Here is a 14675-nt window from a genome sequence, read left to right as displayed (position 1 = left end):
TTCTCAGAGCCACTGACAAGCAGCCACAAGCCCTTGGAGCGCAGGTAAGACTCCATCTCTGATCTCCAGATAAGATAGTTGGAAGAGCTGAGTTGAGTGATAGTTATGGGTGACATAGCAAGGGATTGGGTGGCAAGTAGGACGGTCTAGGATGATGCAGGACGTTCAGGAAAGCAATGGATAGGACAGGGAGCAACAGGGGGTAGATGACCAAAAGGGGCTATGGAAAATTTCAACAAAGCCACTTGGTTGAACTGCTCAAAAGCAACACAATGGGTGTTCCAACAGTCCAAATGGTGCTCAGACACAAAGATAAGGGTTTCCTGGGGCGTAGAATGCGATGGAATACACTAGGGAAGGAGTGGAGCAGTAGTTGGATGAGGAATGAATGACTTGAGGTCCTTAAAGCGCAGGGCTCATAACCTGTTAGAATAACCAAGTGAAGCAAGCCAAAAGTGAGCTAATGAGAGTGAACAGGACTATAGTCCAGTGTCAGTTGCTATTGTGTTGTGTAAACTAATGAGTGTACTATACCTATAGTCCAGTGTCAGTTGCTAAAGAGCAACCAACACAGGACTTGCTACCTATGGGCGAGTCTATGTAAACAAGTGTAAACACTACCAAAGTAAGTAAGGAATTCACATCACACGCTAAGTGAGAGTCCAATAGAGGAAGCAACATCATAACACAAATAACTCGCACCATAAGGTGCTCAATCACCACAAATAACATAGATGGAGGGGATGACTTGACACTTCCAGCTTGGTCCACTGGGAAGCATCTCTGCACAGCTTCGCAATTCTCTAGCATTGCTGGAATGAAAGGTGTAATTTTTGGACCTAAACAGGAGGTAAACTACTCTCAATGATGCAGAGTGCAAAGACCAGTACTTACCAGAGGAAGCTTCAAAAACACATCAATCGCTGCCATGCTAAGGGGTGAACACAGAAGGAAATCACCAATTTCCCACTCTTCCTTGGATGCCTTCCTGCACTCAGCAAATTTATCAGCGTTGAATAGATCTAAAAAGGTCAGTCCATCCTTAGAGTAACACATCCTGGCACTCTTGTACTGCTCCTCCAATGACCCTTCAGCCGCTCCAAAGCCATCCTTGATGAAATTAAAGTCGCCATTGAAGTTGGCATGTTCCTGATCGTCTGAATTGTACATATCAGTAGTCGGAACCCCTGCATCAGCTTGAAGTGAGGTGTGACATGACGGCAGTTCTACTTCTGTGAACTGCAAGTTGTTGACAATGTCCCAGATGGAGCTATGACAGGATGTTCGGGGTTGGCTGAGATGGCGAGTGACGCTGCTGTCCTTTGCGAAGATCTTCCTACAATTTGGACATGTTGGTACTGACATGAAAGGTTATCACACGCTTCACACAGTCGTCACATGCCTCATACTCTTGTATATTGATCACTTACCACATAGTATTTGTCATATCCATCCCATGAATTCCCTCAGCTCTTCTCCATCTTTAAACTTGCCTACATACAGTCACAAATCATATACAAGTCCAAATTTCACAAATATTGAATGCGGCTCAGTCATACCATCTGGGAGAGGAAGATTTTCCTTCCACCATGCACCTTGTGAGATCCCCCTTCTATTTTTCTTCTCCATCTCATCCATCTTTGATAGAGGGTCAATTACCTGTCTGTCCAAAAACTCTTACCTCCAATCCCCTTAATCCTATCAGCCTCCAACTTACTTCTTCTGCCTCATCTGCCCACCTACTTATTGTTCTGCCACTAGTAGTTGTTACTTCCCCAACCCTCAAGCAGATCAAAGTGGTCCTCTTGTCCTATCATTGTACAACATTGGTCCTACTCCAAATTCAGGGCACATATTCAGCTAAAGGTGCAGTGAATTCTCACAAGTAGTAACTGCGGGAAGAGAAGTAATATTAAGACTGGGGAAAATATCTAAGTACAGGATATGTTATATACTTCTAAGTATGAGGCAGTGATCAGGATAACTATGTTGTAAAGCTATGTACCAAGGATATAATTTGTAAGTACTTACACAGGTGAAGACATAAGTCGGAGCGGATATCAATATGTACACGTCAGATCAGTGATCGAGCGGTAAGAGGAATTACCGGTGATCCGGAAGTAAGGATCTATGTACCAAAGGGGAAAGTATATATCTAAAAGGGGAAAGCGGTTCCAGTTGAATGGAGGCATTATGGAAGGGGACCGGTTGGGCGGTTGAGCAGAAGCGTAGGAGCAGAACAATGACTGTGATTGGACGGAGCGGATGACAGATGGAGTGGAGGATGGTCGGAGAGTGGAGCAGGATATTCAGTATCGGAGCGGTCGGATCAGGTATATGACAGAAAGACACAGAAGGAATGAACTGCGTCATCACTTCAGTGCGTGCCCACCAAGCACATATTGCCCATCATCCATAATCATGTGCACATCTCACCTGCTATCAATGACATGTTGTCTTATAGTAACAGCGCACCTTTCGAGAAACAAGGCCAAGGTCCCTCAGCCACTCAAGAGGACATATGCACTCTACATGGAGAATGACAAAGAATCAGACAATGACCAACCACTGCAAGGTATTGACAATGTCCTTGCAAGCATCCATGCCCGCTACCCAGCTATGGAGTTTCTGCAGTATGCGGATAAGCCTGAAGGATCGTGGCATACTTTATCTGGTGACAGCAGCACATTTCAGTATTCAATTTGATGAGGAGAAAATCAGGGATGCCAGAGGGTGCTGCATACATGTTTCACACTGGTATTTACAAAGCTCATATGAAGGAGGAGCGCGTGAAGACAAGGAGGAAGGTGAAAGGGAAAAGGAAGGCACAAGTACAGCCTGACAACAAAGATGAAGAAAACATTCATACTCTCAAGTAACAGAAGGTGCAGCGTCACATATATTTTCCTTGCACGAACTTTTATTCACCTGCTGATTGCATTAGGGATATGGAATGAGGCAAGCTGACAAGCTGGTGAGTGCGATCAGCATCAGTACCATCACTGTTAAAACAAAATACGCATGTGACCGCATTTACAGTCTTGCTGAAGCTTACCAGTCAATGAAAAAGCAGGATCAGCTTTAAGATATCTTGGAATGTTGTGAAAATGGTACAACCATCTATGCACATATACGACTTTTGTCATTCATATGCTGCCATTGAGGGATGCTATACTGTAACCAATGTAGATACCAACTCAGCGCCATTTGTTATTATATACCACTGTCTGGATGTTGCCTTCTGCAACTTTGAATATTAGTGTGCTTTTTTGTTGAAGAATCCTGTAGGCACCTTCTCATAGTCAGGGCCATCAGCACAGCATACATGGGTACATGAATGAGCTCAAACTGGATTTTGCTGGAGCCCTATACATTTCACTTTCAAAGGCCCATGTCAGTGCAATTACTGATAGTATCAGTAAAGCTATTCTGCAAGTTTTTGTCCATGTTTGCTGCATAAGTATAACCAGCATCCCCACTAGCCACTGAGTTGGTCTACTGAATCCACTAGGCAAGTCCACCAGGGCTGACTCGAACTATGTTGACCCATTGAATAACAGGAGTGTTGCATGCAGTTTGATTTGCACTAGGTCTTGTTGCCAAAATATTTTCATGTCTACTCTTGAGCTCAATAATTTTGTGGTGCATCACACATCATTTGGACTTCATCATGATCCAGAATAATCTGTGTTCCAACTGGAGGCCTGCAAATTCATGTGGATGGCAAACACTCCTCAACTAGGCTTGCCACTGGAGGACTGTGATGTCATTGGCATCTGCCAACTTTAATAGTGTTAGTTGGCTCATTAGTATTGGCTTGTGGCTCAGCACTTAGTGAGCACTGACAAACTGCTAACCTTTCGACAGAATAAACTTGATGGCTGAGCACTGATTATGAAACAGGCCAGAGACTCACCAAGCAATGAATACCACTACCATTTTAGCATATAAACACCCAGAATCATGCCAGTGCTGCATTGGCCAATATCCATGGATCAACCTTCTTCACCTTTCATCTTCATCAGTTATAACTGCACCCCTGCACAATGAAGACAACATTTAGAGGTTAGCCAAGCAAGCTATGCTATGGACTTTTTCCCTCCTGCACTATGATGCAAAGTCAAAAACAATGATTGATTGGGATTGATATGATATCTTGATTATGTGTGTATTCAAATATCTTACCTAGGACTTGATGTGATACAGGCCTGCTGACAACCAGAATAACATGATTCCTCCAGATCAGTTTGAGAACTATAGAAAAAAGCGCCATCTCAAATATCCTTGCTGTCTTTGTGCTGATGAAACTCAACAAACCTATGTTGAGTCAATTGTATATCCTTGGTGGAATGTGACAACAGGAACTTGGGTTTGGATCACTAGATGTGCTACAGATAGTTGCACATATGAAGGTTTGTTTTTTGCTGGATGTCATACATCTTTCTGACCCTGACAATCATTCAGTAAAAATTGACAGATATTTTCAGCTATGGTCACAAAGCACTCATGTATATTGACACAGAGGTTGGCCTTACTCTACTACATAGATTGAATGTAGTACTGACTAAGTCACAGAATGTAAACCCCCAGCTATCTTGCAGACATGGTCTTGTCAAAAACAAGATATTTTGTTTTCTAGGCTTAGCTCATTTACTAGCGGTGGAATCAGCAAAGAGGAGTTCCAGAAATTGTTCAAAACTTGTGAGTTGTGCAATAGAGTGGGGACTAGGTGTGCTATAAGGTTCCACTAGTGCTCCAAGACTACTTTCAAATAAGAGTATCATATTAGATGATGACTTCTATTTGCCGAGCTGCTTTATTGATGCAGTTGGTACATGGTTTCTTATCTCAAATGAGTTCAACTCAAAAGTAAACCATCACACAAATTCCCATGTCCAAGCAGACTACATTCTGTACCATCAGCTCTGTACCTACATAATGATATCAAATCTCAAGAACCATCTTTCATCTCTCCTTCCACTGTCTGTAATTTCATGCAAAGGAGCTCTTGCTCTGTCCTCCTTCACTGTACTCAGTTGTCAGTATTTGATTGTTGATGATCTGTGCATTGTACTGACTACACGGTCATGGTGCTCAATAATCAGTACTCTTGGTGGATTCGGCTGACTACAATGACATGGAGATTGACTGGAATACAAAATGTTGTATGATGCAATTACTTCCCTGCCCTCACTCTAATGACTCTCCTAGTACTATCCCTCCTCAGTCACAGCTTCGTCTTTATGGTCAACTCCTTGGTTTGCACAAGTTGACCCAGCCAGGAGATCTCCCATCTGTGACCCCAGCAGTGCACTAGCAGCCTGTTGCACTGGCTTTGCTGGCCTCACCGGGCAAGCTTCGGAAGCAGGTGTTGCACTCCTTGCCTGATGTTCTGAGCTGACAGCGGTCCTGGTGCTACTCGAGCCACCTGCTGCACAGTTCTAGCATCATCCACATCCATGTCAGAGTCATCACCCTTCAGATCATCATCCCCTGATGACACTTGATTGTCTTTGAAGAGCCTGTGAGAATTGGCAGTGAGGGCATGGTGCAGCCAACCATCGATCTCAGATTCAGTCAATGAATCCTGCAGCCTCCTGATCATGATGCCCCGATGAGGGATGAAATCTTGAGACTCATCTGATCCCCTGGTCAAGACTGGTTTCACCATGTCACCATCTTTGTTCCTCCATGCTTTGAACAGGAACATCGGATCTCTACCTTTCTCCTGGCAAGCATACCAGAAGTTCAGCAAGGCTGTCGCATCTGAGTTTTGCAACTTCAAAGGCTCCTTCAAATGCACCTCGCTCGGAAGATACATGGGTAATATGAAGTCATTGTATGATGGTGCTCCATGGACGACAGCCTTGTTGATGCCAGAACAGAGTCCTGGGCACATCCAGTCAACTGATTCTCACAGGATGTTGTCAATGCAGACTCATGATAGTGTGTTGTAAGAAATGCCCTCACTATTGCCTTCTTGTTCTCGAGCTTTGTTTGCACGGTCTCCAGAAGCAAAGGCATGCCTTCCCCACACATACTACACTGACCAAACTCAGTCTTAAATGGGCCAGCTGAGGGACATAATACACCGTCTTAGACAGGTTAGCGGACCATGGGCCAATGTAATAATATCCTCATTGAAGATGGTGGGCCGAGAGGCAAATTATTCCCAATGGAGATGGGTGGGCCCATCTAGGTAATATCTAGAGTAGAATACAGTAGATGAGTTAGCCAAGGGAGATGGATCATAAGGATGAGTGGGCTGAGGTATTAGTATATTATATAGACAGATGGGCTGAGGTGGATGTGAATCATATGGATGGATGTGCCAAGATAGATGTATTATATAGACAGATGGGCCAAGATAGTGGTATATCATATGGACAGATGGGCCAAGGTAGATGTATATCTTATAGATGGGTGGGCCGAGAGAGATGCATATCATATGGATGGATGGGCTGAGGTAGATGAATCTCATATGTATGGATCGGCCAAGATCAATGTATATTGTATATGGGTGGGCTAAGGTAAGACATATATCATATAGACAGATGGGCTAAGATAGATGGATCTCATATGTATATAAGATGAACAGGTGGGCCAAGGTGAATGAATATTATATACACCGGTAGGCTGAGGTGTACCGAGGACCAAACCAAGTACTGAGTACCGAGTATGAAGCACCGACTATCAAGTATCAAGATCCCAGCATTGAACATCGGGTATTGAGGTTGAAGGGCTGAGGATTGAGGATCGAAAGCCGAGAAGGAAAGACCGAGTACCGAGCACTGGGATGCTCAGGACTCAGTTCTTGGGACTCTTAGAGCTTTGCACAATGGTGGGTATGCTGTACTGATTGATGAATACTCTACATTTCTATGGTACAAATGATTCACAGTATAGACACTATAGTACAATGAATGGTGGTATATCTACATCTGCATCACAACATCCTGCTCATCACTGGAATCATATTCCAGCAGGAGGTTGAGGGGTGACCCACTCTCAACAATGTCAGCGGCGCTCGGGACATCCTTGGGAGTCTCCAAAGGGGTGGGGTATATCGCTAGGGGGGCTGGAAGTGCAAAGGTGGATGCAAAGGTGGATACACCATCATCAGCTGGGCTGTGAACAGCATCAATGGGAACTGTTGATGCAATGGCAGTAGGAGGGTCCAATGCCACTTCAGTCTGAGAGGGCAGGATTGTTGGCTCCATTACCAGGGCAACAATAGTGGAGCATTCCTTTCCTGTAGTCAATGCTAAAGTCGATGAGGGGCAACGGTCCCAAGTGGTCATGGGACTGTGACCCGGGAGTGGCTTGATTGAGGAGTAGAGACAAAGGTGTGGTGGGAGGAGAATCTGGGAGGGGGAATGACAGATGCCTTTGCACTATCTCATGTTGAAGGCTCTCATGCAGCCTTTGGAGAGTATCGATCATACTCCACTGAGCAAGGACATGAGCCTCCAGAGCTGTGATGCGAGTTGTGCTCTCACAAATCGCCATCGACATCGAGTGGAGGTCCGGGATTGGGAGGTCCATGGCTGTATGTGGGGCAGCTGAACTCAATGATGCAATCACTGGAATTCAATCAATAACAGTCAATGTAGCATCAATTGAACTGACTTACCAGCTGCAGGGGGGACGAGCATTATTGCTGAGCCTGTGGGCTTGCTTTGGCCCTGGGACCGTGCCTTGGGCAGGTTGCCCTGAGGCTTGCTCGGAGCTACTGACAGCCCCTGGGATTGGCTTCGGGTGCGAACCTTCGACTGGAAGGTTGACGGGCCTGTCAATGAGGCCCTTGACCACTCAGCAGACCATCCTCGAGAGGTGGTGGCAAGGGTCCCGAGATGTGCCAAGATGCACTTCATGTTAGTTATGGTGATTGAGCACCTTATGGTGTGAGTTATTTGTCTTATCATGTTGCTTCCTCTATTGGACTCTTACTTAGCATGTGATGTGAATTCATTACTTACTTAGGTAGTGTTTACACTTGTTTACATAGACTTGCCCATAGGTAGCAAGTCCTGTGTTGGTTGCTCTTTAGCAACTGACACTGGACTATAGGTATAGTACACTCATTAGTTTACACAACACAACAGCAACGGACACTGGACTATAGTCCTATTCACTCTCATTAGCTCACTTGTGGCTTGGTCTTCACAGTTATTCTAACACTTCACCTTTTTTGTTGTGCACAGGACACACAACATGAGGGCTGTGCCCTTCCGCTTATTGAATCTGGTGGTGCATGGCAGCTCATACTGCATGCAACACCTGCATGGGTTGTTCTGCAGGGGATGGTTAGTCAGTCGGGACAGCCAGGAATATCTCTGAGGTACTCACTGGTCTGGGGATGAGGATGTCCCTAGCATCCACAACTGGGGGCACATCCCTCGGGCTCTCAGAATGTCACGAATCCCAAATACGAACTATTTTTCATTTCTCGGTTTTCCTTCGGCTACTTCCAGTACCCGAGCTGGTCATGTGACTCCTCGTCATAGATCACCTGTTGCTTCTCCGATTGGCTCCCCTACTCCACGGGCTAGAACAATCTCGCTTCCTAAAGAAGAACCGGTCGGATCTTGGGTTTCTATTTAGTAACCGTCTTACTCATTTTGCTTATATACCATGATGTCATACTTACTCATCCGCAGTATTGTACGACTCTTTTCTCATTGGCTGATTTCTTTCAGACTCCTACTCAATGTTATGTATAAAAGTAGGGTAGTTAGCATAAGTGCTCCTTAGACTTAACCTCTTCGTTTCTTACTGTTGTAGTGACCTAGACATTTACGCTCAATCCTATTGTGTTTCTCATCATCTTTGACCGAGTCCTAGTGGTCGTGAACTCTCCTTCATCATTATTGGTGAATGTGGGTCATAACACAGAAGTCACTTCAGACAATTTGAGGACATCCGGGCACATGAGCGGAGGTGTCTGCTAAATGTTAGAATTAGGGTCCCAAGGTAATGAGTATAGCTTACCATGCCAGGGCCAAATGGGGCCTTCTTCAGCAAGCCATGTGATCGGGGAGGCCTGGAGGGTCTTGGTAGTTGGGCGGGGGAAACCTGCTAGGTCACAATCACAGAGGATGTGTCTGAACAGGGCTACACCATGGCATGAGTAAACATGAGCACAGAAAAGACAGACCATACCTTGGATAAGCCATCCTCTTCCTCCTTCTCATCCAAAAAATCCAACGACTCCCTCAATTTCCGTTCCTGCCTCGATGTCCCCCTCTTCTGAGTCTTTATTGCCGACTTCAGGAGTGGCTTTGACATCCATGGAACCTTCCACTTCCTGCTCTCTTGGCTTCTCCCTCGCTGGCTCCGGGTCCACTTCCCTAGCCTTCCCTTTCCCCTTCTCCAAAGCATCACCATCCATGCTTGTTGAGGGACTGGGAGCATTGTTGCTGGCACCACCATCGACCTCATGTGCAAGATCAAATAAGGGGTCTCCCAAGGCTTGCCAGGTGATGGCCTTGCTGCGCCAGCTGTGCCACATGAGTTGAGGGTCATTATGGCCGATGCTGTCTGACGTTGTCCGATGATAGGACAAGTGGACCGCTTAGGTCCACTTTGAGGGTCAGGAGGTAAGAGCTACTAGCGGCGGGCTGACTAGGAGCAGAGCGGAGGAGGTGGAGGATAATGTGGAGGGTGGAGAGGAGCAGGGGGAATGCTTGATAGGAGTGGAGAGGTAATGAGAAGACTTAGAGTGCGGCTCTAAGTTGGAGTGGAGGGTTGGAGGTGACAACAAGGTGAAACTTGTGTCCAGAGAAGGCAAGGTCCTACTGAGAATTCTCACAAGTAGTAACTGCGAGAAGACAAGTAATATTAAGACTGAGCAAAATATCTAAGTACAGGATATGTTATATACTTCTAAGTATGAGGCAGGGGTCAGGATAACTATATTGTAAAGCTATGTACCAAGGATATAATTTGTAAGTACTTACACAGGTGAAGACATAAGTCGGAGCGGATATCAATATGTACATGTCAGATCAGTGATAGAGCGGTAAGAAGAATTACCGGTGATCCAGAAGTAAGGGTCTACGTACCAAAGGGGAAAGTATATATCTAAAAGGGGAAAGCGGCTCCAGTTAAATGGAGACGTTTATGGAAGGGGACCGGTTGGGCGGTCGAGTGGAAGCGTAGAAGTGGAATGCGGACTGTGATTGGACAGAGCGGAGGATGGATGGAGTGGAGGTGGTCAGAAAGCGGAGCGGATATCAGTATCAGAGCGGTCGGATCAGGTATATGACAGCTTGATTGGACATTAAAGATGAATAGATCAATAATATAAGTTGTGAAATGGAATAACAGCTGGTAAGGAAGCAGTTTTACACAAACACAAGTCAATTGAACTTCAGTCAATAAATATTTCATTGTTGTGGATTATTTGCACAATGTTCACATTTTGGGAGTTTTCAAATAATCCACACATTTGAAGAATCAAATTGTGAGATCTGTGGATCAGTTAGACCATCAAGCCCAATGAATTCTTACCCCACAGTGCAATTTATGGAACCACCGGTGACTGAAATCATCGAAATGGATATTGATGACACTAGTCAAGCACAATCATTGACAAGCTCAACAGGTCCTTGGATGAGAGAGAAATGTCCGATGTTTGGTAAGATGTCTTCCTACATGCTTCTATTGGTTAACACATGCAATCAGATGACTTGTATCTTGGCCTGGACTATGATGTGGAGTATGAATCCATGCCCCTGCAGATCAGTCAGGAGCTATATCTCAGCCCAGAAGACAACTTCAATGGTGTGATTGGTGTGCCTGAGCCTTCCCACTGTGCGAGCAGTGATCCCCCAGGCCAAGTCATCAGTCCAGCACTGTACCTTGGGCCAGATGACATGTCCGATGAACCCATGCAATCTTGTAAGTGCTTCTCGACACTGAGCCATCCATATCTGATTCATTTTTCCAGTGAATCCAACAACTGCCAAATGCCTTCCAGCATGTCCGGCCCTTGACAATGAAGAGCTCTAAGCTATGGTTCAGGAGTTCCAGCCTGTTGGGTCATACCATGACATGGGATGTGAGTATTAATTGCAGGTCTATGTCATCGTGTCGTTCTCATTGTTATTGTAGTGCAGAATCTTCAGACCTGACTGACCGACTTCACAAATACTCACGGAAGCCTTCCAGACCCGTCCATACCGCAGCTCCTGGAGGCAGAGCAACCATTTCGATCTGCTTGGGTGGAGACATTCAACAAGCTGGCATGGGCTGATCGGGAGCTTCAAAGGATGCAGAGGGCTGAGCAGGCGAGCATCGAAATGCTCAATGTCATGGATTCACTGATTCAACACTCTGAGACCCAAATTCACCAGGGTCAAAGTAGGATACCTGACAATGTAGATAGCATACAACTGTTAGAGACCGTGCTTGGATGGAGAAGCGGAGGGGTCGGGGCTTGGCTTCAGCTCTTGCGCTGTGCCCTTAGCCGAGTATGTGCCCCAAATTTGGAGCGGATCCGACAATGTCCGACGATAGGATGAGTAGGCCGCTTAGGTCCGCTTTGGTGGGTCAGGAGGTAAGAGCTGCTAGTGGTAATTCAACTAGGAGCGGAGAAGGCGGAGGAAGATTATTGGAATGGAGGGAGCAAGGGGACAATGGGGGAAGTTGGAGAAGTAAGAGCAAACACTTTAGAGCACGGCTCTAAAGTTGGAGTGGAGGGTTGGAGGTGATGACAAGGTAAACTTGTGTCCAGAGAGAGCAAAGTCCTACGGAGAATTCCCACTAGTAGAGACTGTGGGAAGACAAGTAATATTAAGACTGGGGTGTAGCTAAGTACAGGATATGTTTTATATACTTCTAAGTAGGAGGAGGCAGTGACTGGTTAGTCCTTGGTGGGAGGCTATGTACCAAGCATACAATTTGTAAGTGAACATAGGTGAAAAACATAAGTTGGGGCGGATATCAATATGTACACGTCGGATCAGTTAGTCGAGTGGTTATAGGAAGTACTAAGTGCAAATGGGGAAAGTATATTCTCAAATGGGGCAAGAGGATTTACAGTAGAATGGATGATGCGGAAGGCAATCAACGAGGCAGGTCGAGCGGAGCCATAGGAGTGGATGCGGAAGCTGACTGGGTCGTGCTGGAGGGTGGACGGAGTGGAGGTGGTAGGATAACAGGGGAAGTAGGATGTCGGGCGGAGCGGATATTAATATTGGCGGAGTGGTCAGATCAGATATATGACAACAACCATGATCCTTACATTAGTGTACCATCATCATATGTGACTTTGACCAGACACATGGAATAGGAGATTCACATTGACTTCACAACCTGGCCCAATTGAATAGAAATTCTTTGACCAATGACTGAGGACTTGATTCCCTGTGCATCAGAGAGTGTTTGTCGAGCATTGGATAACAAGTACCAATGGCATGGCATCAGCCATTGAACCTCAATGGTTGAGTACCAAGGACTGAGGACCACACCGGTATCTCCTCCTCAGGACCTCAGGATCATGCGCCGAACACCGAGTAGATGACATCAACGCCCAAGCCCAAACCATCATACACGCAACTGTTGATGATAAAATCCTGTAGGGCCAATTGCCGAGTGCTGACCACCATCCACCTACCAGCATGGCATTTGGTGTTTGGCCCTATGGACTCGGGACTCGGGACTTGATCTTCAGTTCTTTACTGTCCAATATGTGGTGTTCAACGGTTTTGTGCCAATGAAATGTTACTTGGCAGTTGATCATTGGTATTTGGTCATCGGCAGTCGATCACCGGTCATCAATTGTCGGCAGTCGGTTGTCGGCAGTCGGTCCTTGGTCCTCGGTACTTGGTACTTGGTCATCGGCAGTCAATCATCAGTACTCAGTCATCGGCAGTCGGTCATCAGTAATTGGCCGTCGGTATTCGGTCGTCAGTCATCAGGCAATTGATCTTTGGTACTTGGTAATTGGCATTTGATCGTTGATGATCTGTGTATTGCACTGACTACACAGGTCATTGTGCTTGATAATCAGTACTCTTGGTGGATTCAGCTGACTACAATGACATGAAGATCAACTGGAATACAACATGTGGTATGATGCAATTACTTCCCTGCCCTCGCTCTAGTGACTCTCCTAGTACTGTCCAATGGCTTTTCCATCGTCTTACTTCGAGTTCTCCTCAGAGGTCCCACAATCACCTGTTTCTGTCGCTGGATTCCCTTTGGCACCAGGGATGTGTTTGTCTCCTCCTCAGTCACAGCTTCATCTTCATGGTCGACTGCTCGATTTGCATGAGTCAACCCAGCCAGGAGATCTCCCATCTGTGACCCCAGTAGCGCACCAGCAGCCTGTTGCACTGGCTTTGCCGGCCTCACTGGGCGAGCTTCGGAAGCGGGTGTCCCACTCCTTGCCTGATGTTCTGAGCTGACAGTGGTCCTGGCGCTACCCGAGCCACCTGCTGCACAGTTCTAGCATCATCCGCATCCTATGTCAGAGTCATCATGCCCTGGATCATCATCCCCCTGATGACACTTGGTTGTCTTCAGAGAGCCTGTGAACATTGGCAGCAAGGGCATGGTGCAGCCAACCATCAATCTTGGATTCAGTTGATGAATCCCTGTGGCCTCCTGATCATGATGCCCCAATGAGGGATGAAATCATGAGACTCATCAGATGATGACTCGTCCAATCCCCCAGTCAAGACTGGTTCCATGATATCACCATCTTTGTTCTTCCATGCTTTGAACAGGAACATCAGATCTTCACCATTCTTCTGGCGAGCATACCAGCAGTTCAGCAAGGCTGTTGCATCCAAGTTTTGCAACTTTGAGGGGTCCTGTTAAGACTGTGCTCAGGGGTAAGACAAAGTCTGAGGGGCTTGGCTTCAGCTCGTATGCTGCACCCCTTACCCAAGTATGTGCCCCTAATTTTCGGATTGTAGTCCAACTTGAGTTCTATGTGCTCTGACAGGATGTTGGAGCGGAGGTCCTCCGAAGGAGGACCATTGGACTACTAGGTAAGCGCGGGAATGTTGGGCGGAGATTAGTCCGCCCTACAGGGGAGAGTTGGAGGGCTACTGCAGTCGGAGCTAACAGTAGGAGTGGAGCGGAGAAGACTGCTCAGACGAAATCCAATGCAGGATGGAAATGCAGAGGAGAGAGGTACAAGAGCATTAGCCACATGTCTGACGTGCAGGAAAGGCAGCACAGGCACAGGAAGTCAGACAAGCGGAGAAAGTGGCCGACCTAGGGAGTCAATCCCCTAGGCCGGCAAACAGGAGTTGACTTGGGTTGAGCCTAAGTCAAAGGACAGAAGAACAGGGCTTAGGAAAGGTAATATTCAGACTGAGTATCTACAGACAGATGTACATATGTTTATATACTCTAAGTAAGTAGCATAGCATAGCAGAAGGCTATGTGCTGAGTGTACAGGATTACTGTCATATCCCATACCTCCGGATCCGGAATTCCAGATCTACTTCATTAAAGTCCGGTTCTCCGTCCTGCTATTCCACCCGACGCTCCGCCTTCATCTCCACACTCACCCCTAACTCCTTTTAGATTAGCTATTGCTCCTGGTTACCAGCTATGTCCTATTCTGCTATGCTTACTGATCCGTCCATTCTTACTTCATTTCTGACTTCACTGCTTTGATCTGTTACACTTACTAATAGACTTTCCATATGCTTTGT

General features: G+C 46.2%; 7 protein-coding genes across 7 annotated transcripts; 2 read left to right on the top strand and 5 right to left on the bottom strand.

Annotated features, from left to right (window-relative positions):
* Nucleotides 1-861: 861 nt before the first annotated feature.
* On the bottom strand, nt 862-1638 carry EDB91DRAFT_1081208 (uncharacterized protein; the record flags this gene model as incomplete). The annotated part of the gene is made up of 3 exons (XM_041315352.1): nt 862-1336; nt 1431-1481; nt 1508-1638. The coding sequence occupies 3 exons, from the start codon at nt 1636-1638 to the stop codon at nt 862-864; spliced, it is 657 nt and encodes a 218-aa protein (XP_041178342.1).
* A 634-nt stretch (nt 1639-2272) lies between these two features.
* On the top strand, nt 2273-2706 carry EDB91DRAFT_1081207 (uncharacterized protein; the record flags this gene model as incomplete). The annotated part of the gene is made up of 2 exons (XM_041315351.1): nt 2273-2333; nt 2465-2706. 2 exons carry the CDS (start codon nt 2273-2275, stop codon nt 2704-2706), a joined length of 303 nt encoding a protein of 100 aa, XP_041178341.1.
* A 2521-nt stretch (nt 2707-5227) lies between these two features.
* On the bottom strand, nt 5228-5821 carry EDB91DRAFT_1247348 (uncharacterized protein; the record flags this gene model as incomplete). Its single annotated transcript, XM_041322802.1, has 2 exons — nt 5228-5294; nt 5349-5821. 2 exons carry the CDS (start codon nt 5819-5821, stop codon nt 5228-5230), a joined length of 540 nt encoding a protein of 179 aa, XP_041178340.1.
* A 1114-nt stretch (nt 5822-6935) lies between these two features.
* On the bottom strand, nt 6936-7874 carry EDB91DRAFT_1247347 (uncharacterized protein; the record flags this gene model as incomplete). The annotated part of the gene is made up of 3 exons (XM_041322801.1): nt 6936-7387; nt 7446-7583; nt 7634-7874. 3 exons carry the CDS (start codon nt 7872-7874, stop codon nt 6936-6938), a joined length of 831 nt encoding a protein of 276 aa, XP_041178339.1.
* A 1010-nt stretch (nt 7875-8884) lies between these two features.
* EDB91DRAFT_1247346 (uncharacterized protein) lies at nt 8885-9511 on the bottom strand (the record flags this gene model as incomplete). Its single annotated transcript, XM_041322800.1, has 3 exons — nt 8885-8944; nt 8992-9078; nt 9209-9511. 3 exons carry the CDS (start codon nt 9509-9511, stop codon nt 8885-8887), a joined length of 450 nt encoding a protein of 149 aa, XP_041178338.1.
* Nucleotides 9512-10500: 989 nt separating this feature from the next.
* EDB91DRAFT_1247345 (uncharacterized protein) lies at nt 10501-11013 on the top strand (the record flags this gene model as incomplete). Its single annotated transcript, XM_041322799.1, has 3 exons — nt 10501-10639; nt 10687-10902; nt 10952-11013. 3 exons carry the CDS (start codon nt 10501-10503, stop codon nt 11011-11013), a joined length of 417 nt encoding a protein of 138 aa, XP_041178337.1.
* Nucleotides 11014-13086: 2073 nt separating this feature from the next.
* EDB91DRAFT_1081205 (uncharacterized protein) lies at nt 13087-13989 on the bottom strand (the record flags this gene model as incomplete). Its single annotated transcript, XM_041315350.1, has 3 exons — nt 13087-13452; nt 13771-13907; nt 13953-13989. The coding sequence occupies 3 exons, from the start codon at nt 13987-13989 to the stop codon at nt 13087-13089; spliced, it is 540 nt and encodes a 179-aa protein (XP_041178336.1).
* Nucleotides 13990-14675: the final 686 nt, after the last annotated feature.

Source organism: Suillus paluster (assembly GCF_016628075.1).
Source record: "Suillus paluster strain FC165 chromosome Unknown EDB91scaffold_19, whole genome shotgun sequence".
Classification (NCBI taxonomy): domain Eukaryota; kingdom Fungi; phylum Basidiomycota; class Agaricomycetes; order Boletales; family Suillaceae; genus Suillus; species Suillus paluster.
Note: the sequence above shows the minus strand (reverse complement) of the source record. Positions and strands in the feature narration are given on the sequence as shown.